We start from the raw sequence: 25398 nt of genomic DNA on the forward strand, positions 1-25398 counted from the left end.
TGGCTAGCAAAGATGTCAAAGATGAGCTCTCTGAATATTTCCCCAAAATAACGTTAATTAAGTTTAGTGGAATGAATGTATTAAACTTTAATTACAAAAAAGCATATTTAAACTGATATGCTTTTAAACAATAGAATTGAAAAAATAAAGACTTTGTTCAAATAACAATGTAATATTTTAACAAAATTACTGTAATTTTGTTAAAAAAAATATTAAAAATTGAGGAGTTTGAAATATAAAAAAATGAAGGGAATCTATGGTCATGACTTGCTAATCTGTCAAAATATCTAGTACAGCTGATTATTTTGTTGCCTCAAGTTTCTACCTATCTTATTATATTTCAATATAAGGGACAAAATTATAATCAAGTCACAAATCTTCATGAGAGCAATAACTCCTATAATTATTTATCCCATGGATTCAGTCATATTGGCATTTTTGCAGATATTGAATTGTTGAGTGTCTTTTTTCCAAAATGTAATTTTGTTTATGCTAGTTTATCATAAAGGATACAGAGATCGAAGCCATCGATTGGTTGATGCACTGATGAAGAAACATGTCAGACTCCAAACAGCCAATGAAATAGGAGTACGCTGTGTAAAGTTAGATAATGATAACATAACCCAGTCTTGTACCAGTAATGTCTGCGCTTGGTCATGTAAATTGCTGAAAACCTAAAATAGGAAAAAAACATTAAATTAAGATTAGTCAACTACAGTAACTGTCAATTCATTACTATTCTTTGGAAACCATTTTTTTTATTGGATTTCTTTGGAATATGTAACTTTTGTGGTTTACAGTAAATCACAAAATTAAATGCTTAACCAAGAAAACACACAAATCACAAAACCTCAAAAATCCTACTTTCCCTCAATCCACAGCACAGTACAGTAAAACTGTTTTACTTTCATAAATTACTAACCAGATGCTCCGCAGGGCGAAGCTTTATACGACCGCAGAGGTTGAACCCTGAACGGTTGGGGCAAGTATGGACACAACATTCAAGCTGAATCCAGCTCTAAATTTGGATTGTGATTAAATAGTTGACACAGCATAGGTTTCTGACACAGAATGAATGTGTTCTAATGAACTTAAAATTTTTGTTTTCTCTTAGAGCAATTCACTATGCTGTTGAATATTAATCCTCTCAAAAAAATGTTTGAAGAAATTTTCTTTTTATTTATGAAATTTCAAATGAGAAAAATTGAACCACCCCGCCCAATTTTATTTTCACATCCCACTTTCCCTTATTCCCAAACTGATCTCAATTAAAATTTCTAATGGAGTTTGCAACAATAACCACTCATTTAAATACATCATAAAATATTAAGATGTAAAAAACTGCTTGTTATCACTGAATTGTAAAGATTGTTTTAATTTATCAGTTGGTAGTAAAAAGTGAATATACATTGTATATTGTATATAAAAAAGATTTAAGTTGATTCTGGACAAAGATAGATAACTCCAATTAAAAAAATTCTTGCTATTTCACAATATTGTGCAATTAGATATTTCTTGCTTACTATTCTGGACAAAGAAAGATAACTCTAATTAAAAAAAAATTGCTGCTATTGCACAATATTGTGCAATTAGATATTTCTTGCTATTGCGCAATACTGTGCAATTGAAAAGACTTGCTATTGCACAATACTGTGCAATTGAAGATTTCTTGCTATTGCTAAATACTGTGCAATGGAAAATTTCTTGCTATTGCACAATACTTAATATAATAATTTTGGATCCTGATTTGGACCAACTTGAAAACTGGGCCCATAATAAAAAATCTAATTACATTTTTAGATTCAGTATTTCAAAGAACCCCAAGGATTAAATTTTTGTCAAAATCAAACTAAGTTTAATTTTGGACCCTTTGGACCTTTATGTAGACCAATTGGAGAACGGGACCAAAAATTAAGAATCTACATACACAGTTAGATTCAGCATATCAAAGAACCCCAATTATTCAATTCTTGATGAAATCAAACAAAGTTTAATTTTGGACCCTTTGGGCCCCTTATTCCTAAACTGTTAGGACCAAAACTCCCAAAATCAATACCAACCTTCCTTTTATGGTCATAAACCTTGTGTTTAAATTTCATAGATTTCTATTAACTTATACTAAAGTTATGGTGTGAAAACCAAGAAAAATGCTAATTTTGACCCCTTTTTGGCCCCTAATTCTTAAACTTTTAGCACCAAAACTTCCAAAATCAATACCAACCTTCCTTTATGTGGTCATAAACCTTGTATCAAAATTTAGTAGATTTCTATTTTCTTTTACTAAAGTTACAGTGCGAAAAACAAGAAAATGCTTATTTGGGCCCTTTTTGGCCCCTAATTCTTAAAATGTTGGGATCAAAACTCCCAAAATCAATCCCAACCTTCCTTATGTGGTCATAAAACTTGTGTTAAAATTTCATAGATTTCTATTCACTTTTACTTAAGTTAGAGTGCAAAAACTAAAAGTATTCGGACGACGATAACGACGACGACGACGCCAACGTGATAGCAATATACGACGAAAATTTTTCAAATTTTGCGGCCGTATAAAAATGAATCAACCACAAAATACATCATTTCAATGAACTCTCTAAACCTGAAAATTTACTGAAAACCAGAAATACATTTTGATGAATTCTAGATGTGGTGAATTGCTGAAAACATAAGTAAGAGAGGAACAAGAAAAATACAACTTACTGAACTTAAACTTTCGTAGTACTAAGTATTGAAATGCATAAATTGCAAAAAAAATATAATCATGTTCTCATATTACTACTAAGTCTTAATTTTAAAAGTGAAAAGATGATATATTACCTGAAAAACAACTTGAGCCACTAGTTTAGGGTAGGGTTGTTGACTAGAAATAAATTCTCCTATAACTTTGTTCATTATGTCTTGTGGTGGAAAGAAATCTGCCAGGAATGTTGGAAGGACCCTAGTTATCACTCTAGCTTCATATGGGTAACCCTTCTTTATTCTGTAAGAAAATACAAAAGGAATTGACATTTTTTTTCTAATGTAACATAAGTAAAGCTTAGTTGACTGTGCTATAATAGTTTTAAGTGGTCATATAAATGGCACCTGCTAGTAAAGAAAACTGACAAAGTTGACATAAAATAATAACAAATATCTGTTAAAACATACAACTGGTACTCATCTGGAGTCAGAAAAACCTCAATTGTTTTGTGGTAAAATTTCCATTTACTCGTGGTAGGTCAAGGGTATAATTGTAGACAATGGTAAATATAGATTTATTATTACTTTCTACTCTGCTTCAGTATTCAATTCAGGTCAGACTAAGTAAAGTAACTACCTACTAAATATACTCATGTGAATTGAGACATTAAAAAAAACAAGTTCCTCATTATAGTATTAAGCAAAGCAATGGCCAATGCATATTCCTTTGGTGTTTACATATTGTCACAAGAATTATATAGATGTATGTGAAATATACCACAATATGTCAAGCAGCCATCAGTCAATCAACTTTACAATCATATGAAGTAAGACACATATGTTTTCTTTTACAAACTGTATTTTCCTCACTCACCTATCAAATAGAACAGTAACTCTTTCCATAGCTAATATCAGAGATTCTGGATCCTGATAGACAGCATCAAAGTTATAGGCACTTGTATTCTTAGAGGTATCTCTGGGTACTGGGCTGTATTGGTCATACTGCTTACCTAGTGTACAAAAAGATAATAAATATATGTTAGCTTAGAAATTTTTTTTGCTCTCACGGGGCATACAGTTTAACTAAATAATATAAATACTATATTTATAAAGAGAAGAACTGTAACAGAGTGTTTTTCTTTCAGAGACACAAACAAGAGAATGTGTAAATAAAAAGTGCTACAGATTTGTTACTCTCCAGAACATGCAACATATTTGTGACTTACCAGAATACATACAAGTAAACACCAAACCAAGGGCTGCTAAAGATCTTTGTGGACTAGGAAGACACAGTCTACAAAAGCATATACAAAATGTTAGTATACCTACTAGGTAAATCAAAGATGAAGCTAGACATTACTTTCATGTCTTTGTGGACTCTTTTTTTTTTAAATATTGAAACATAAATGATATGATAAAAGGGATCAAGGAATATTTTGTTTGATATTTGAGTATGAACAGGATTTAATTTGATGCAAGAAAATGAAGTATCTGCATGCATTGGTATAACTGAGTATATGTATAGGTTTTAAGAGGTCCTTTAGAAATCTATAGTACCTATCTACACCTAACTTCATGATGACTTCTGAATCTTGTTGTGACAATACATCTGTCAATAGGAGTCTCTCTAGACCTTTCAATATAGCTAGATAGACAGCGGTAGATACACTCTCTTCGTTTCCTGAAGCTGTTGTTACTGCAAACTACAAAACACAAAGTTGTTGAATTGAAGCAATGGTAATACATGAGGATCAGGATTGGGTTTACACAATAAAGAATAACGCACGTTTGCTTTGTGGTGTCTAACAATTTTTTTTTATGCCAAATTTGAATGCGGATGTCCATTAGGTGTTACAAAACATTTTTGCAACTGGTGAATTTGAACGATTTCTTTTTTGCTTAAAATCTTCAGTTAAACACAACCTAAAATCTGTTATAGAAAGCAAACTTTGCCTGCCAAAAAAAGGGGCAACTTCATATTAATATTCGATCTTTTTTTAACAATGAAGAACACTTTTACCTGTAATATTTTGCTTGGAAATTCTAAATCTTTGAGATCCACATGATAGTTTTCCATGATGTAGAATGCTGTTGCCCACATTGTCAGAACATAGGTTTGGCTTGTTATACATGTCCTGTAAAATAAACCAATTACATGTACAAACTAATCACTGCACACTAAGTTCATTTATTAGACCTTCATCACCAACATAGGAATGGCATTCATTGTTTACCATGAACTTATTTCTGACTACATACACATAGTCTTCCACACTAAGAACACATTATACAGGAATAACATTATCAGTTTAGGATAAGAACATTTTAAAGCAATTTCTAATGAGTTAACTTCAAATTTCATATCAGATCAGCATCATCTTGAAATATTTCCCACTGGACATAATGCAAGTATTCATTCTTACAATTTAAACTACAATAAATATGTCAATTTAAAACAAGGGCAATTAAAATGCAGATGATATATATTTACTGGTTTACTGATGAAAGATTTTTCAAGAGGAAGTCAGTGGCCAATGGGATGATTTGTTTGGTGGTCTCCTGTATCCCTGCCTCTAGTAAGTACAGGATCCCATGTAATGCTGATATCCTGCTAGGTAAGTGTGGGGTCTTCAGTCCATAATCTAGTATAGTCATTATCTTGGAAGCAACAGAACTGTCCTGTAAATTGATGATAAACAATTTTATATGAAGAGCAGCAATGAACACATTGTTCCTTAACAAAATATTTTTTCAGTTTCTAGCTTTTAAATTTTGATGTTGGATTTTGTGTAACGAACTAAATATGCAATATCCCACATCTTGTTTGTTATTTTTACGCTATTGTTATCCAAAGTGAAATCAAAAGATGTTTTGCATTATGACATAAACTTATTTAACTGAAATACCATCATATTATGTGCATTGATAAAAGTGTATATTAACTACAATCAATAACTGGTAAGCAAGATCTGACCATCAAAATTAATTTCTCTGAAAAAAAGAAATGTCTGATCATCAATATTCAATACAGAAAAAAATATTTGAATGTTTATGCAATAACTGAAGCAAAGTATGAAGAGGAGAGATATACAAACTTACCACCCCCACTACTGCAGCAGCTTTACAGAGTCCTACATTAATATACTGATTAATCATCTCATCCTCTGAGGGGTGGATCTTCTGTGTCTCCAATAAAATGTTTAACATCCAATCATACTGGTCTCTCTCAACATACACATCAGATAGACATACAACCTTAAAACAAAGAAGAGAATGAGTTAGTTGGATCTCCATCACACTGGTCTCTCTCAACATACACATCAGATAGGCAGACAACCTTTAAACAAAGCAGGGATGAGTTAGCTATCTGGTTCTTCATTTTAATGGGTATTGCCAGCATTCTTATGTGAAGATGTGTCATATGCTATTAGAAAGAATGGTTAAAACCCTATCTACTTACATTGATAGTGCAAACAAAAATAGATACATAATTCATTCACTGAATTAAGCCACATTGAGTGAAATTTCCAAATGGAGGTTTAAATTTACAATAAGGGATTACCTTGCCAATGTACTCACTGATTGAGTTCATTAATTATAGAATTTAGGTTAACAGATCTGGACATGTACTGGCCATACAGTATTCTTATAGATTGTCTATGATTCTGAAAAGGAACATGTTTTGAGTACAACCTCAACAAAGGACTATAGCCCTGAGAAAAAAATGTAACTGAAAAACATCCACAAGTTTCAAGACCATAGATGATCTGTAATATCGCTATTTTCCTAAGCAACCTTAATGGCATCTGACAATGTCACTATATTCTCAATCTATTCAACTTAGGAAAACCTTTATCAGGTAGTTAGTAGATTGAAAATGATGATATAGAAATATTAAGTGTAGTTAATGGCAATTTTAAGAAGACCACTGACCATACATGTACTTACTGATTTAATAACTTCATTCCTTAACATGAGAGGAGGTTTAGGACTAGCACTACTGGACAGCCACTGACCATACATGTACTTACTGATTTAATACCTTCGTTCCTCAACATGAGTGGAGGTTTAGGACTAGCACTACTGGACAGTCACTGACCATACATGTACTTACTGATTTGATGACTTCATTCCTCAACATGAGTGGAGGTTTAGGACTAGCACTACTGGACAGCCACTGACCATACATGTACTTACTGATTTAATAACTTCGTTCCTCAACATGAGTGGAGGTTTAGGACTAGCACTACTGGACAGCCACTGACCATACATGTACTTACTGATTTAATAACTTCGTTCCTCAACATGAGAGGAGGTTTAGGACGCACTACTGGACAGCCACTGACCATACATGTACTTACTGATTTAATAACTTCGTTCCTCAACATGAGTGGAGGTTTAGGACTAGCATTACTGGACAGCCACTGACCATACATGTACTTACTGATTTAATAAATTCATTCCTCAACATGAGAGGAGGTTTAGGACTAGCACTACTGGACAGCCACTGACCATACATGTACTTACTGATTTGATAACTTCATTCCTCAACATAAGTGGAGGTTTAGGACTAGCACTACTGGACAGCCACTGACCATACATGTACTTACTGATTTGATAACTTCGTTCCTCAACATGAGTGGAGGTTTAGGACTAGCACTACTGGACAGCCACTGACCATACATGTACTTGTTGATTTAATAACTTTGTTCCTCAACATGAGTGGAGGTTTAGGACTAGCACTACTGGACAGCCACTGACCATACATGTACTTACTGATTTAATAACTTCGTTCCTCAACATGAGTGGAGGTTTAGGACTAGCACTACTGGACAGCCACTGACCATACATGTACTTACTTATTTGATGACTTCATTTCTCAACATGAGTGGAGGTTTAGGACTAGCACTACTGGACAGCCACTGACCATACATGTACTTACTGATTTAATAACTTCATTCCTCAACATGAGAGGAGGTTTAGGACTAGCACTACTGGACAGCCACTGACCATACATGTACTTACTGATTTGATAACTTCATTCCTCAACATAAGAGGAGGTTTAGGACTAGCACTACTGGACAGCCAATGACCATACATGTACTTACTGATTCAATAACTTCGTTCCTCAACATAAGAGGAGGTTTAGGACTAGCACTACTGGACAGCCACTGACCATACATGTACTTACTGATTTGATAACTTCTTGCCTCAACATAAGAGGAGGTTTAGGACCAGCACTACTGGACAGCCACTGACCATTCATGTACTTACTGATTTGATAACTTCGTTCCTCAACATGAGTGGAGGTTTAGGACTAGCACTACTGGACAGCCACTGACCATACATGTACTTACTGATTTGATAACTTCGTTCCTCAACATGAGTGGAGGTTTAGGACTAGCACTACTGGACAGCCACTGACCATACATGTACTTACTGATTTAATAACTTTGTTCCTCAACATGAGAAGAGGTTTAGGACTAGCACTACTGGATAGCCACTGACCATTCATGTACTTACTGATTTGATAACTTCGTTCCTCAACATGAGAGGAGGTTTAGGACTAGCACTACTGGACAGCCAATGACCATACATGTACTTACTGATTTGATAACTTCGTTCCTCAACATGAGAGGAGGTTTAGGACTAGCACTACTGGACAGCCACTGACCATACATGTACTTACTGATTTGATAACTTCGTTCCTCAACATGAGAGGAGGTTTAGGACTAGCACTACTGGACAGCCACTGACCATACATGTACTTACTGATTTGATAACTTCGTTCCTCAACATAAGAGGAGGTTTAGGACTAGCACTACTGGACAGCCACTGACCATACATGTACTTACTGATTTGATAACTTCGTTCCTCAACATAAGAGGAGGTTTAGGAATAGCACTACTGGACAGCCACTGACCATACATGTACTTACTGATTTGATAACTTCGTTCCTCAACATGAGAGGAGGTTCAGGACTAGCACTACTGGACAGCCACTGACCATACATGTACTTACTGATTTAATAACTTCATTCCTCAACATGAGAGGAGGTTTAGGACTAGCACTACTGGACAGCCACTGACCATACATGTACTTACTGATTTGATAACTTCATTCCTCAACATGAGAGGAGGTTTAGGACTAGCACTACTGGACAGCCACTGACCATACATGTACTTACTGATTTGATAACTTCGTTCCTCAACATGAGAGGAGGTTTAGGACTAGCACTACTGGACAGCCACTGACCATACAGGTCCAGTAGGAATTGTAGACAGGAGTTTATATCTATACTACTGAATGTCATGGACCTTTCTCTCTTCTCTATGGTTATCAATGGAAACTGTTGTTTACTTGTCTGGACTGATTCTGGGGTACTGTCAGGAGACTCTGAGGTATCAGATTCCACAATTCTGGTACTGAGGGCTCCAACGACAGACCAAATACCTTCAACTGATATCTGTAAAATATAAAGATCATCAAACATTGCCAAAATGGGCATTAGAGAAATGAAAATTTAACATTATTTTGGGGATTTTTACACTGATTAAACATGCATTTTTTTCATGCATGCTAGCTGATTTTCATGAAATTCTATTTTCAATCTTAAGTTGCATTTTCTTTTTTTTTACAGTATTCAAATTTATTATCTGCAATTACTTCATACAAAGGAATTCATATTGAATATAAGACAGATCATTTTAAATTATGAGTACATTGTAACAACTGACCTGTCCTAAATTAAAGTTCTCTACCCCTAATTCTCTCTCTAAGTTACTATCAAACATATATCTCAGAAGTTTGTTATCATCTTTCCCACCATTATAATACAACTGTCTACTATTACTGAAAATATAAAATGTAGAAAACTTTTAATAACAAATGAAAAGGTTATCAGTTATCAGTAAATTATCACATTTATTTTTCTTATCAAAGGAATAGGGGCAATAAGGCCCACATTTGGCCCAAAAATAACTGCAAATTTAAAAGTTATCATACATATTATTAAATAACTGAAAACTTGGACTAAGGTACAAGATATTCAGAAAAGCAAAACAAATTTGACATTGACCAAGATACCTTGGCAACAAATCATGACTTAATTTGCATATTTTGTATGTAAAATTTCATGATTTTCCTTGTTTATCATCAAATTTTAAGCATAGTTTAAATTGAAAAGTATATGCACACCCAAGAAACAACTTTAATTTTGGTGAGATTCTGTCAATAGTTACAGTAAAGCTTCTGTTAAATTATTGTGTTGTTTCTTGGCTGCGCACATTGTTTCCACAATGGAAATAAGGATAGAAAACTACCAAAATTCTGTATTTTTCATCCTTTTTGTTAAAACAGTATATATATTATGACGTAATTGTGTACTCCTTTTATAAATTTGAATGAATGGTTGTGGGTGACATTTTTGGGCCACCAGCTAATGCTTGACTATTTTTTTCCTTTGGATTATCTGGGGCCTCGGTGGCTGAGTGGTGGAAGAAATTCTGATACATCTACCACAAGTCTAACAACACTAAGATTGTTAGTTTGAAACCCTGCAAGTGGCATGTGTATTTTACTGCCAAAAAAATGGTTGCTAGGATATTGCTTATAGTGCAGCTAGTGACATAAAACAAAGTTTTCCTTGTTATACATACAAACAGGAAATCAATAACTTGAATTTATAGGGCAAAAAAAATATCAATGCAAGTAAAAAGTTACAATATCTATGATAAGGAATTAACCAGCATCAAAATTTCAAATGTAAGGAAAATTCCTGTCACAGAAAATCCAAAGATATGAGAATTTGTGATGTTCTTAATAACAACATAGGAAATTTTCAACCTAACAGTCTTATCTTTATTCAATACAAACCTTCTATTGTAAAGATTCTGTACTTCTTGTTCTATCACACCTCTAATAGACGTTAACTTTTTACCACATCTAAAATCAAAAAGTTGGTTTTGGAATTCAATCAAAGTTTTAATAGAAGTTGCATTTAAAAAACAATGTATTTATATAAAAAAAACAAGTGAAACTGCGAGCTACTGCTCACTGATGATACCCCTGCCGGAAGTGGATAATATATATAGTGTAAAATATGCAAGTGTTGGGGAAGTTGTCGAGTGATGAATCTGAAAACGCATCACACGGTATAGCTGACATATATAAATCCTGAAACCAAATTTCAGAAATCCTTGTATTGTAGTTCCTGAGAAAAGTGTGACGAAAATTTTCAACTTGGCTATCATGTGTAAAATCATACAAGTGTTCGGTAAACAGGAAGTTGTCAAGTGATCAATCTGAAAACGCATCACACAGTATAGCTGAATTAGATAAACCCTGAAACCAAATTTCAGAAATCCTTGTATTGTAGTTCCTGAGAAAAATGCGACGAAAAATATTCATGGGACGGACTGACTGACGGACAGACAGAGGTAAAACAGTATACCCCCCCTTTTTTAAAGCGGGGGTATAAAAATTGGCAGGGTATTATTGTCTGAGAGTATTTATCAAAGTGAGTTCATACTAATTTCTAAAACATTGCTGAACGTATGATTGAGTAGTATTCACATTTTCAAGGTAACAAGAAGGACATAATTGAATCTGATACAAAAACAGTTGTAAAGGTGATTTTCAGGATTGAAAGTTAATAGTCAAAAGGTTTTTCTTGAAATCAACAAGCATAAGAAAGGTTTGCTTTGTGTGAATATATTTGAGGATAAAATCGGTCAGCTTCATCACACGACCAATTCATAACTTTTATACTGTTAACTAGTGTGGATTCATTTATTTTCGTGGGTACCAATTTTCGTGGATTGAGGAAAATTTACAAGTTCGTAGATATTTGATTTTGTGGTTTTGCGGAAGTCTGCATACAAGCCATAAGAAAATTTGTCATTCATTGAATATTTAATTTCGTGGTTCAACTGTTCCTATGAAATCAAGGAAAATTGGTATCAAACGAATAATAATGAATTCACAGTACCTTGTATGTAAAAACCCTAGTGGTTTATCTCTGGGTCTCATTTCAAAGTTACTGTTGCTAGGGTTACCAGGTACAGGGGTCAAAGTTGAATGTAGTAACATTGAGGTCACACATTTTACTGCTATCACCATACACTGTGATTTTTCTACTTCTTCCTGAAAATTACAATCATATGATTATTTGATAACTTCAAATTAAACTTCTTCTATTTAAATAAAAACCAAATTTCACTACATATGTACATTACACTTTATCACCAATGATCTCTGAATTATTTTGAATTAAATTTAATAAAGAAATATCATAATCAAGAGTTTTTTTGTTTGTCTTCTGACCTCTTTCATAATTTATATGTATTCCAAGGTGCAGTTTATGGAAGTTTGAATATGGATGAAATAAAGTTACTAGTTAAAACTATGTTAAATCTATTGTAATCAATTACAGCTGATTAACGATTACAATTACAATTACCCCAAGTCTGGAATCAAAATAATTTCATCACATTATAATCTTGTTGAGGAGAACATGCTTTGAAAATTCATTACTTGAACTAAAATATTATCCCTGGGACTTGTATTGGTCTCAGTTTTAATATCCATAATACATTTTGTAATCTATGTAATCAAGCTGACACTAAAACCTACCTCAGGACTATTAATTTCTTCTGTCTCTTCATCCACTCTTACAGGGTTAAGTATTGGTAACAAACTCATCCATGTCTCTTCAAATTGTTGTCTACTTATCCAACCTGCAGATAAAACATTTATAAGGCACTAGCATTCTTTTAACCCACTTTCTGGAAAATTAATACATTTCTCCATACACATATCTTGAAAATTTATAAGAAAGATTTTCATTCTAGTTTTCTTGGCTTCAATGAAAGGGACTGTTCAGTATAATGCTTTAGTATACATGTGACATCTATCAATCACATGCAGTTCCAGACATATTTTGGTCTTGTTCCTAATTGCAAGAGTCAGCTTCTGCTTTATAAAAATATATTCATGCTTAAATCTGAACACCCATTAGAATTGTATCTTTTTCATCAGTCCAATTATAGAAACTGTGTATATCATGTCAACAACTAATATTTATTTTCATACGATGTATTCTGTCTTTTAGTCTACTTACAGTTCTTATTCATTTAAAATTCTTGTTTTACTTTACTTTCCTACTGTCTTTATAAAATGCCAAAGCAAATATTACCAAATGTGTTTATTCGGAAGACAAATTCCTTTAAAACATCTTTATCCTGTAGTAAATCTAGAGGTAAGGGAGGTAACTGTGTCCTAGGTTCTCCTGTTGGGGTTGGTGTCCATCCTATCTTCCATACAATACCAGGTACTCTGGCATAACTGTTGATGACGGACTGTCTACTCAAACCTAGGTAAAAGTACAATTCACATTCAAATAAAATAATGTGCAGGAAAAGTTGGAACACATTTTAATATTCTTCAGCAGAAAAATGACTCCATATGAGTTAAAACTAATTCTGAAATCGCAAGTAAGTGTGTATGGTCTGTATCTTCCTCTTTTCTTAGGAGCACCAGCATGAATATAAAGTACAATACATTGAAGCTAAAGGAACATGTAATGAAATTATGAGTCTCTCTCTTATTAATTCAGTTTAATTTTGGATTTTCTCATGATGAATTTAGAATATTAGAATATATAGTGTAAATTATTTTATCTATAATATTTGTCTTAGTCATTTAACATGTATAATGTGTGTAAAGTTTCTATATCTATTACTAACCTAAGATGATATTTTTGATGTGATCAGCAACAAATGAAGGTAGTAAGTTAGATGGTCCTTTTAATCTGGTATGGAGACAGATAATTAAATCAGAAACTCTATCACAGGCTTTAATTATTTGCTGCAAATCTACAAATAAAAATTAAAAAAAATTTCAATAAATAGAGAATGTATCCATGGGACACAGATGATGCCCATGCTTGCATATATAGTTTTAAAGGGAACCATAAAAGTGAAATGTCCAGTTCAAACTTAATCTGAGTTTTGTTGGTAATAAGCATTGTGTACATGTTTCATTACATTAGGTTGAGGCATTTGGATACATCTTTTGCAATTCCATATATGTTTTTATTTTGGCAGATTCAAATTGCATCATTGAATTATGTACTCTTATATTTCTTTGGACATTTGTTACAGAAAAAAAGGAATATCATGTTCAACAAATAATGGCAAGCACTGTCAAAGACTCAAACTGTAATAATGAATCAAAACATTCCATTTGACAGATATACAACATCATATATGATTAAAGTTGATGTGGATATCTCAATGAAACAACAACCCAATGATGCATTTTACCTGAAGATTTCTAGTGGTGCACATTATCTATTATACTGTATCAACATACCACTTTGTTCAGTATCTTGGTCTTCAGACGTATCATGAGCTGGAGATTTAATCAGCTTTTCACCAGGTAATACTTCATCTGAAAAAAAACCCAAACCCATATTGATATTGTGATATCTTGTATCTATTTTTTTCAATTGCTAACAAATAGAAGTTTACATATATTGTCAATGTTTAGATACCTTGGTAATCATTAAGTTAAAAGTTACCAGTAAGTGGAATAAAATGAAAGCTGGTAATTTTGATTAACTAGTTTCTATATTATAGAAATCAGCCCTGAAAGGCCATACTAACTAACTGACTGTTCAGCTTTGCAGGAATATAGCCATTTTTATTCCATTTCAGTATTAAATTCTAATGCTGACATTATGAGTTTCACATAGTTTTCAATAAAACAATAAAATTGAGAATGGAAATGGGGAATGTATCAAAGAGACTACAACCAAGCCATAGAAAAAAACAACAGCAGAAGGTCACCAACAGGTCTTCAATGTAAGGAGAAATTCCCACACCCGGAGGCGTCCTTCAGCTGGCCCCTAAACAAATATATACTAGACTAGTTCAGTGATAATGAAAGCCAGTACTCACATGATAATACAACCTGATAAACCATGGATACCAATGAACACAACCATGTGACTTGTTTATCTACTTGTTGTGAGAGCTGTAAACTCTGTAGGACAAGTGACACACAATGTAAACAGGAACTCAGCTGTTCAGATGTTGGTAGTTGGTTATGATGCAACATCCAGTCTATAACCTATAGAGAGAAATGAAAACAAGAAAGGTCATGGTCAATTACATAAAATGCACTATTAAAGTAACAACTAAGTGGGGTAATGGTAGTTCTAAGTAAAAATTATATCAGAAATAAACAAGCGAAACTGCGAGCTACTGCCCAGATATTTTGGTAAAACAGGAAGATGTTGAGTGATGAATCTGAAAACCCATCGCATAATTTAGCTGACTTATATAAAACATGAAACAAAATTTCAGAAATCCTTGTAATCTAGTACCTGAGAAAAATTATTGAAATGTTGCCATTGTAACAAATAAACTTTTTTTCAGAAAACCTGATGGAATGCAAAATTTAAAAAAATAACTAAACAAATTCTAACTGTTAAATAATGTTTACCTCAGCTGACAAAACACAAAATCTACAAATATCACAGACAGATTCTGCTGGCACTTCTGGTTGCCATGGGAATGTTGATAAAGCTTGTAAGTACACAGTTAAAGAGTTTGTCAATGAAAATATCATTTCAATCCAAGAAGAATCAGTTAAAATATCCTCTAATTTCTCCTCATAGCGTGACTGTCTAAGGACAGCTTTTTCAAAAGTTAATATTTGATGTGGAATAGGTAATAGATTGACAATATTATTAAAGTGTCTGTTTAATGTCAGTTGAGCAGCCTGAAACAATGGATCAAACTCTGGTTCTAATAACACACGGTTTCCCTCTTGATCTAATACAATGACCGTCTCATTGTCCTTCATCATGGTCTGATAGGCTCCTAGGTATAGGCATTCTCTAAGTATACTTAAACAGAATTCCTAGAAAGACAATAGTTCAAATTAAGAATCTTCAAACCCTAACTTAAAAGAAAAATTAACTATTTGTTGGAAATACATGTATACATTCAAGATATAGATCAAGTACCCCAAATCATAAATCAAAATAAAGAATATCTAAAATTAATAATACAACTAGCACAAACCCACAATACTAAAGAATATTGTAAATACAAATTTCATTTTGACACCACTGTCAGAGGTAAGGGGAGGGTTGGCACCTTCAACCATGTTTAACCCCATCATATTCTTTATTTGCCAGTCCCTAGTCAGCAGCATGTAGTTAGATACTGTCATTGATTTATGTCGGTTATATTTATTTTAAAATATATTTTGTTTTGTTATTTATAAGACTCTTAGTTTTCTCAATTGAATTGTTTCATATTTTTCATGGTAGGGCATTTTATAGCCAACTATATAGAATTGGTTTTCCTCATTGTTGAAGGCTGTGTGGTAGATAGTTGGCTAGTTGGCGGTCATACCATATCTCCTTATTTCTATAATGAAATAAATTATTTTTTTCTTTCTCTAATGGTCCAAGTTGTCTCCCCTTTTAATGTACTTTATTATCCACTAACTTCTCATGAACATGCTATCTTACCTTTGTCATTGTTATGGACAATATATCAGCATAATCAAGCTGTTTTAACAGATGAGCACACTCCCTTGTATCACAGTCTGGCCTATAGCATTGCTCCTTTACTACAGATATAAAACATTCCTGAAATGATAAAATATTAAGCTGTTTTAAATTGGTGCACCTACTGTCTTGTATCCGTTCTATATTTAGTGAACTGTGAAATTGAAGTCAAAATCATAATTTGGCGTTCAACTTAAAAACCTCACATTAGAACTGATATATGTAACTTAGTTTCATGTTAATATAATAACATAAGTGTTAAATTCATACAGATACAGAAGTTTTTTTTATTATTCATTATGGCTTCTTCTTGGCATTATGTGGTTGAATATTTTTGAAGGTCTATATAACAAATAACAACAGATATTTTCCACTTGTTGTTTGCTTTTCAGAAAATTGAAGCAGGAAAGTCATTTAAAATTCACTTAAACAGACAAACAGAGGCAGATTCAGGTGATCTATAAAAATAACGTTTAGACAAAAACAAATTCAAGATATATAGTCAATTTTCTGGTATTATGCCCAAATGAAAAAACCTGTATCCCACTGTAAGAAATGTAGAATAATATGTCCTTTCCACACTGATTTTTATCAGAGCTTTATAGAGTTTACACTGATAATTGTCTCTATGTATATCACATTCACTGTTAACCTTTATTGTACCTTGTTAGGTAGGATATCTGTAACTTTATCTGGTAGTGTAATTGGATGTGGTCTATCTGTAGAGAAGGACACATTGTCATCTGGACTTACCTTGTTAGGTAGGATATCTGTAACTTTATCTGGTAGTGTAATGGGATGTGGTCTATCTGTAGAGAAGGACACATTGTCATCTGGACTTACCTTGTTAGGTTGGATATCTGTAACTTTATCTGGTAGTGTAATCGGATGTGGTCTATCTGTAGAGAAGGACACATTGTCATCTGGACTTACCTTGTTAGGTAGGATATCTGTAACTTTATCTGGTAGTGTAATTGGATGTGGTCTATCTGTAGAGAAGGACACATTGTCATCTGGACTTACCTTGTTAGGTTGGATATCTGTAACTTTATCTGGTAGTGTAATTGGATGTGGTCTATCTGTAGAGAAGGACACATTGTCATCTGGACTTACCTTGTTAGGTAGGATATCTGTTACTTTATCTGGTAGTGTAATTGGATGTGGTCTATCTGTAGAGAAGGACACATTGTCATCTGGACTTACCTTGTTAGGTAGGATATCTGTAACTTTATCTGGTAGTGTAATTGGATGTGGTCTATCTGTAGAGAAGGACACATTGTCATCTGGACTTACCTTGTTAGGTTGGATGTCTGTCACTTTATCTGGTAGTGTAATTGGATGTGGTCTATCTGTAGAGAAGGACACATTGTCATCTGGACTTACCTTGTTAGGTAGGATATCTGTAACTTTATCTGGTAGTGTAATTGGATGTGGTCTATCTGTAGAGAAGGACACATTGTCATCTGGACTTACCTTGTTAGGTTGGATATCTGTAACTTTATCTGGTAGTGTAATTGGATGTGGTCTATCTGTAGAGAAAGACACATTGTCATCTGGACTTACCTTGTTAGGTAGGATATCTGTAACTTTATCTGGAAGTGTAATTGGATGTGGTCTATCTGTAGAGAAGGACACATTGTCATCTGGACTTACCTTGTTAGGTAGGATATCTGTTACTTTATCTGGTAGTGTAATTGGATGTGGTCTATCTGTAGAGAAAGACACATTGTCATCTGGACTTACCTTGTTAGGTAGGATATCTGTAACTTTATCTGGTAGTGTAATGGGATGTGGTCTATCTGTAGAGAAGGACACATTGTCATCTGGACTTACCTTGTTAGGTAGGATATCTGTAACTTTATCTGGTAGTGTAATTGGATGTGGTCTATCTGTAGAGAAAGACACATTGTCATCTGGACTTACCTTGTTAGGTTGGATATCTGTAACTTTATCTGGTAGTGTAATGGGATGTGGTCTATCTGTAGAGAAGGACACATTGTCATCTGGACTTACCTTGTTAGGTTGGATATCTGTAACTTTATCTGGTAGTGTAATGGGATGTGGTCTATCTGTAGAGAAGGACACATTGTCATCTGGACTTACCTTGTTAGGTAGGATATCTGTAACTTTATCTGGTAGTGTAATTGGATGTGGTCTATCTGTAGAGAAGGACACTTTGTCATCTGGACTTACCTTGTTAGGTTGGATATCTGTAACTTTATCTGGTAGTGTAATGGGATGTGGTCTATCTGTAGAGAAGGACACATTGTCATCTGGACTTACCTTGTTAGGTTGGATATCTGTCACTTTATCTGGTAGTGTAATGGGATGTGGTCTATCTGTAGAGAAAGACACATTGTCATCTGGACTTACCTTGTTAGGTAGGATATCTGTAACTTTATCTGGTAGTGTAATTGGATGTGGTCTATCTGTAGAGAAGGACACATTGTCATCTGGACTTACCTTGTTAGGTTGGATATCTGTAACTTTATCTGGTAGTGTAATTGGATGTGGTCTATCTGTAGAGAAGGACACATTGTCATCTGGACTTACCTTGTTAGGTTGGATATCTGTAACTTTATCTGGTAGTGTAATTGGATGTGGTCTATTTGTAGAGAAGGACACATTGTCATCTGGACTTACCTTGTTAGGTTGGATATCTGTAACTTTATCTGGTAGTGTAATCGGATGTGGTCTATCTGTAGAGAAGGACACATTGTCATCTGGACTTACCTTGTTAGGTTGGATATCTGTAACTTTATCTGGTAGTGTAATCGGATGTGGTCTATCTGTAGAGAAGGACACATTGTCATCTGGACTAATTTTACATCTAAACTTCTTCAACAAAGACAACAATCTTGCATGTCTGTAAATAAAACAAAAAAGCAAATTGTATAAAGATAATAGATTTGTACAATGTTTGGCATAACAATTAATTAGGCCACGGTTTTTTAATTTGTTGGTTTACGGATTTTCTCCATGAAAAAGTCGGGTCGGTCGGTCGGAAAAAAAAGAAAAAAAAGATCTTTCAAGACAGAAAACTGATATGCAAAATAAAAATATATTTCACCTTTCCAATATATGTTTGTAATACTATTTTTTCATCGTTCTTAAATTTTAGTTTGATAATTATTATTGCTCAGCTGTAAACATCGCATGACATTGTCTAATAATTTCCCGTAAAAAAAGGGGGGGTACACTGACAAAGACGAAATTAAATCGTCAATTCACAAACAAGAAAAACAGATTCACGTCAGTTATTTGACTTAGCTTTTAATCAAAACTTGGTGAAAAATAATAAGCACGAAAACTGATAAAGAAAAAAAAGTAAAAACGTCGTACGAAAATAAGTTTCAACACACGTGTCAAAAACGTAATAGACTCGTCCATTGGAAAAACGAGAATATCAGGTTAAATAATCTGTTGTCATGCATTCCCGTTTTTTTATCCAAATGGACGATATTTTTTTTATTATCTATGAAACAAGAAAATATCAAATGATTTGTTAAAATTCAGTATTTTAACTTGATGTCTTGAACTTCCACCTGTCCACATTTGGACAAGTCTATTTATATGAGAACATGCATCTTACGGACTGGTGACAAATAAGGGAAACGAACTTATTGTGTAATTGGTTTTAAACACAGGTTTCATTCCGCAAAATTATTTGCGCAAACAACATTTCAAGGTCATTAATAATTGATTTGTCTATTTTTAGAAATGTAAACTGAAAGTTTCATTTTTCACAACAGAAAGGGTCATCACTTCTGTTAGTGATTAATGCATTTTATTTCATAAAAAAGAATATTTTAATTATTTTTCAGGGATAATGCATTTCTTAGGGTCGGCGAGAATAAAAAAAAGCCTGAAAATTCGATTTTATTTTTATTTTGGAAATCGGTTAAATCGGGTCGGCGGATCCGTAAACCAACAAATTAAAAAATCCTGGCCTTACTGTTACAATAACAGCATTTGACTACCTATAAGGGTCTCACATAGTTGCTGCAGAGTGCTTCTTTGTGCATTACAAAAAGGAGTAAGTAACTGATAATTTTTTATCAACCCATTTAAAACTAATTCTTATAGTCATGTTTTTTATAGGTTTATTGTAAATCTAACCTACCTCTTTGTGAGTGAATGTGTTTCCATAAATCTAAAGAGTTTATCTAAATCTTCTAGAGGAAGCTGCATCTTGGCCTCCTACAAGTAAGTTTTTATTTATTAATAATGAGATTGCTTTTGAAATCCGGAACAAAATGTTAAAAGAGACAAAGTGGATGTGACACAATATCAAATGTACGGCTGAAACAAATGAATGATAATAGAGAACAAACCTGTGGTTCCATAAAGGTATATGTTTCATTGCAGTATATGTATCCAACTTGTATGTATATTATTGCAAATTCAGAAATTATTAATGCGAATAATGCGATTAGGTGCGTATTGATATAATAAGAACATGCATTCTGATATCTTGTACATAAATCTGTATGCAGATTTCCATGACACCACAACAATTAATGTCACAGGTATCAGTACTTAACGTTTTCATTTTCATCTAACAAATGAATAGTTTTCAATAAAAATTTGAATATCAAAAATATATATGTATCTGAAATCAAGTTTACTTAGTATCACTGCTTTATTTCCCACAATTCTACTTATTTATAAAGTCTGTGAAGTATATTACAATACACTTGCTCTTGTGCAGTATCTAGTGCTGTATCCAAACTACATGGTACTAACCTCAACATTATCAGCCAGTAACAGCTCCACCCGACGACAAGAAATGGTATCACAAATCCTAGAAACTGCTAAATGGTGAGTGTTTAAAAACTTATCAATTAACAAAGTAATTAAAGCTCCTGTCTGAGACAGATGAATAGCCTCTAAACACTTTAAAGTTCTTTTTATCACAGACGGTCTGGTTACATTTCCACATCTGGCATGGATGGCTTGGATGAATAGACTGCTAGCTGCTGGGTTTCTGTGTATAGCACTACAATGTAAATATGGGATTAATTCGATGTTTGTGCAATTTTGAAACAGCAGAATAGAATTAATATGTTTTATCTTGAATTGTTCCTCATTACTGGGAGTAATATGATGTCCTTTAACAAGCTATGCAAAAAGGCAAAACAGAAAGAAGCATTTCTAGAATTTATTGGGTGGAGAATCACAAATTACTTGTGTAAAAGTAAAATAGTTCTAAATTAAAACTAGTAAAATTATTTTTGACGTAAGCTCTATAGCAGGATGATCTGTGTGTCCCAAATTCTACAAAATGTCTTTATTGATTGAACAACTGCATTTGAGATAACAAAATTCTATAATTCCATAAGGAATTATTCACGAGTGGGACGTTAAATTCTGAGTTGTAAAGGTATAGTTTTACACACAAAAAGTTGTAAAATATATAAACTATTACAGTTCTAATAGCTATACTATGTATACTTAGCGCCTAATGAATATGCACAAAAAACTTTAATTTTCACCAACCTAACAAAGTCCAGTACAGGTGATTCCTGAACCAGTTCTATCAAATCTCCAACATGATTAATCACTAGCCAAGTTAACTGTTCTGCATCACTCAAATTCTCACACTGAAATTTAAAGTTACAACTTATTTCAGTATATCAAAACATATTTAATACTGGGATAATCTTTTCTTTTCAATATATTTTCCAATCATATATTCTAAAGTTGATGCCATATGCAGTTTTTGTTTAATATGTTTTCTTCAATGTGTAAATACATGTACTATGCCCATGCTTTTCTTCCAACTAACTAACATTAGCACGTTCTATTTTGTGTTTTTGATACCATTTTGGGGGGTCTGTAGTTTTTTCGATAACAGTACACACTTTAAGATATTTGGAGGCAGAAATCATAACATGAAGTGATAATTGTAAAAACAGAATGTAGAAATGAGCATTGTCTTTATTAAAATATAGGTCTTGAGTAAAATTTATGATACAGAATTCATTTCTGAAAACGGCTATGAAGGAAAATTTGCCCTGCTTCTTTGATTCCTATAAAATCGTAAACTTACCACATAATCACAAAACAATACCAATCCACCCTGTCTTAAGATCTCTAGATTACAACACTGAGTCAGTGGTGACAGAGAACTCTCTAAATTCAACGATTGGCTGAAAGGGAAAATGTTCACTATCAGTAATTTACCCTTTTTCTTACAAAAAGTCAGTATCCCAAACAAGAACAAGACCAAATCTATCACAACTAATATAATTAATACTACAGAAAAATCTTGTCAAAAGATTATCAATTGACTGAAGAAAACTAAAGAAAAGGTTCTGACTGCACATAAACATATGGAGGTGTAAAACTGTAGTTTTTAAAGAATTCCAATGTCAATCAGACGCTTTTTGGGAAAAAAACAGTTTTGTAAAAAGTTTAGTATAATTTAACAATAAATGTAATTACTGAAAATTATTTTTTATATACACTAACCTCATACCCGGTTTAAGGTATCTTTTGGGTGTCTGCATCACATCAGACCACAGGATCTGATCATCAAAGTTCAACAGAATCAGAATGTTACACCACTGTAATGTCAAGGTCGGAGAGGTCATGGAGAAGGACAGGAAGTACTGGTTTAATTGTTTGATATTGTACAGACATTCTGGAGATTCCTGACTTGATATCTGCATAGAACATGTAGCTACTTTTCTAAACATCCCTACAAGATAAACATGACAATACATATATAAACAATCTCTATTTTTACTTACGAATTTACTATGCGTCTTTTTAAATGTTAAATAATATATATAACAAGGAGATGTTGTGTTAAAGCCAATGACAGAATTATCCACAAGAGCCCAAATGATGGAGTTAAAATAATTGGCAGCCATAAAACCTGCAACTGTGAGCAAAACCCATTTTCCACCAGAGCCCAAATAATGTAGATGTAAGGAACTATCTACCACCAAACAACCTTCAAAAATTAGCAAAACCCATACTGCATAGCAAGCTATACAATTTTTCTACATGTTAAAATGTATAACAATTCAAACAAGATATATAACAGACGGTTTAAGTACAAAACAACAAACAAACAAGAATGTGTCCAAAGTACACAGATGCCCCATCGGCATCCTCACTATCAATTTCTATGTTCAATGGACCGTGCAAATGGGGGAAAATCTCTAATTTGGCATTAAAATTAGAAAGATTATATCATAGAGAACATGTGTACTTCAACTTCATTAAAAACTACCTAGACCAAAAACTTTAACCTTAAGCGGGACAGACAGACGCATGAACGAATGAATGGACGAACGAACAGACAAATGAACGGATGCACAGACCAGAAAACATATTGCCCATAAATGGGGCATAAAAACAAATCTGAGAAAAAGTAGATGAGGGTAACATCTCAAAGAGCCAGCAAACCAACAACTCATAAAACACAAAAATATATCTTTTACATTGTATATACTTCACATTTAAGACCAAATAATTAATCTTACTACAATTAATTGAAACAAACTCCACTTTTTAGTTAAGTGAATATTGTAATATTTTCATTATTGTCGCTTCTAAAATTCAAAATAAGTAAAAAAAAATCATCAAAATGAGAGCATTAATGATCGAACTACCTTTAAGCCTCTCTTCTAGTTTCATTTTTTACAATAAATGTATTTCTAATACAGTTTGATTTTTTTTTTTAAATGCAGAATGTTTTTAAGTTGTGTTTTGTATAACTTACTAACCTGATTGAAACATATGTGTAATATACAATAGAAGTTGTGAGAGCTGTATCATCAGGAAGTCACATGACTCCATTCCTGTTATTCCACGATTCCTGTTAATGGCATCCACACATCTACCAATTATCTGTATCAGAAACCTAAAAAATATTTGACAGAATTCAGAAAAATAAATCATGTTTTCATACAAGTTGCAACTATTCCCGTATTGAGCAGAAAAAATGTCAGAAAGCTGAACTGTTGAAAAGGAATAATTTATTTTCTAAATTACACAATTGACATGTCTTGAATTTTAATCACTTACCAAGCTATAGTTTCCTCTGGAGTGAATGCTAAAACTAATAGTCTCTCCTCCTCTGAAAGTTCTGAGGCAGTCACTTTGAACACAGTTAGCTTAAGTTTTAACTCCTGCATCCTGGTTAGAATAACTTCCTCCTTTGAATGAGCCATTAGTACCCTCAGTAAAGATAAAACCATGCAGAGCCATCGCTGAAGACTTTCTACGGATCCCTGTAAAATATAGTAAATAAAACTCATCACAGATAATAGATGTATAATTTTGTAGACCAGACACGAGTATTGTCTTCTAAAGAGAATCATCAGTGACACTTGAATCAAAAGAGAGGTATTTGGATTAGCCATGTACAGTTAAATCAGTCATTACAACTTATTGGATATATCTCATCATATTTTCTTAATTATTTCTAATATAAGTAAAGTATAATGTTGATCACACATATCAAAAAGCACTTTACATAGGGTATATAAAAAAGAAGATGTGGTATGATTGCCAAATGAGACAACTATCCACAAAAGACCATAATGACACAAAAACATTTGTATTGGCTTCAGACAGAAAATGATAAAAACAAACATCAATTCAAAGCAAATCTCAAATTATTTGTGCTGGACATTTAAACACAGACAAAATTCATAGCCGACATTACTTTACTAATTTCTTTTTTAAATTGCATTACTTTTAAGTGCTCTTCATTTTTAAATTTTGGATATTCAATATTTTATTTTGGTGTATCTGCCTCACTATTCTAATTTTCATGATTTAACAAATATACAGGAAAAGCCTGAAGACAGACAGGAAAGGAGGACATTGAAACAAGTGTAAAACAATGATTTTATCTGTTATAATTACAAACAATTATCTCACTAATAAAGTGTACAACACATGTAATTACATGCAATTATTCCACTAATATACTGTTAAACAATGATTCCATCTATTATACACATCTAATTACATGAAATCATCCCACTAATAAAGTGTTACATTTCTACAGCTTCAATCTTTTTTTGTTTTATTATGTGTGAAATATATCACTAGTAAATCATATTTCATACAGATTATGGAATGGGAAAATAATTATATTGTTATCATTCCTAATC

General features: G+C 33.0%; 1 protein-coding gene across 1 annotated transcript in view; it reads right to left on the minus strand.

The window, feature by feature from the left end:
- The window catches only part of LOC134715093 (huntingtin-like), a 67699-nt gene that overhangs the window by 1676 nt on the left and 40625 nt on the right, over nt 1-25398 (minus strand). Inside the window, exons 29-55 of the mRNA XM_063577000.1 lie at nt 24302-24507; nt 24001-24137; nt 22736-22964; nt 22314-22413; nt 21761-21864; nt 21008-21260; nt 20385-20461; nt 18995-19127; nt 16223-16342; nt 15184-15603; nt 14637-14808; nt 14050-14127; nt 13422-13550; nt 12872-13048; nt 12310-12413; nt 11666-11820; nt 10552-10620; nt 9414-9528; nt 8864-9142; nt 5776-5931; nt 5168-5355; nt 4697-4811; nt 4234-4379; nt 3903-3970; nt 3551-3686; nt 2815-2977; nt 514-674 (exon numbers count right to left, since the gene is read on the minus strand). Coding sequence (XP_063433070.1) covers nt 514-674; nt 2815-2977; nt 3551-3686; nt 3903-3970; nt 4234-4379; nt 4697-4811; nt 5168-5355; nt 5776-5931; nt 8864-9142; nt 9414-9528; nt 10552-10620; nt 11666-11820; nt 12310-12413; nt 12872-13048; nt 13422-13550; nt 14050-14127; nt 14637-14808; nt 15184-15603; nt 16223-16342; nt 18995-19127; nt 20385-20461; nt 21008-21260; nt 21761-21864; nt 22314-22413; nt 22736-22964; nt 24001-24137; nt 24302-24507 — 4190 coding nt within the window. The remainder of the gene's footprint in view (nt 1-513; nt 675-2814; nt 2978-3550; nt 3687-3902; nt 3971-4233; nt 4380-4696; nt 4812-5167; nt 5356-5775; nt 5932-8863; nt 9143-9413; nt 9529-10551; nt 10621-11665; nt 11821-12309; nt 12414-12871; nt 13049-13421; nt 13551-14049; nt 14128-14636; nt 14809-15183; nt 15604-16222; nt 16343-18994; nt 19128-20384; nt 20462-21007; nt 21261-21760; nt 21865-22313; nt 22414-22735; nt 22965-24000; nt 24138-24301; nt 24508-25398) is intronic.

Source organism: Mytilus trossulus, chromosome 4 (genome assembly GCF_036588685.1).
Source record: "Mytilus trossulus isolate FHL-02 chromosome 4, PNRI_Mtr1.1.1.hap1, whole genome shotgun sequence".
NCBI classification, from domain to species: Eukaryota; Metazoa; Mollusca; class Bivalvia; order Mytilida; family Mytilidae; genus Mytilus; species Mytilus trossulus.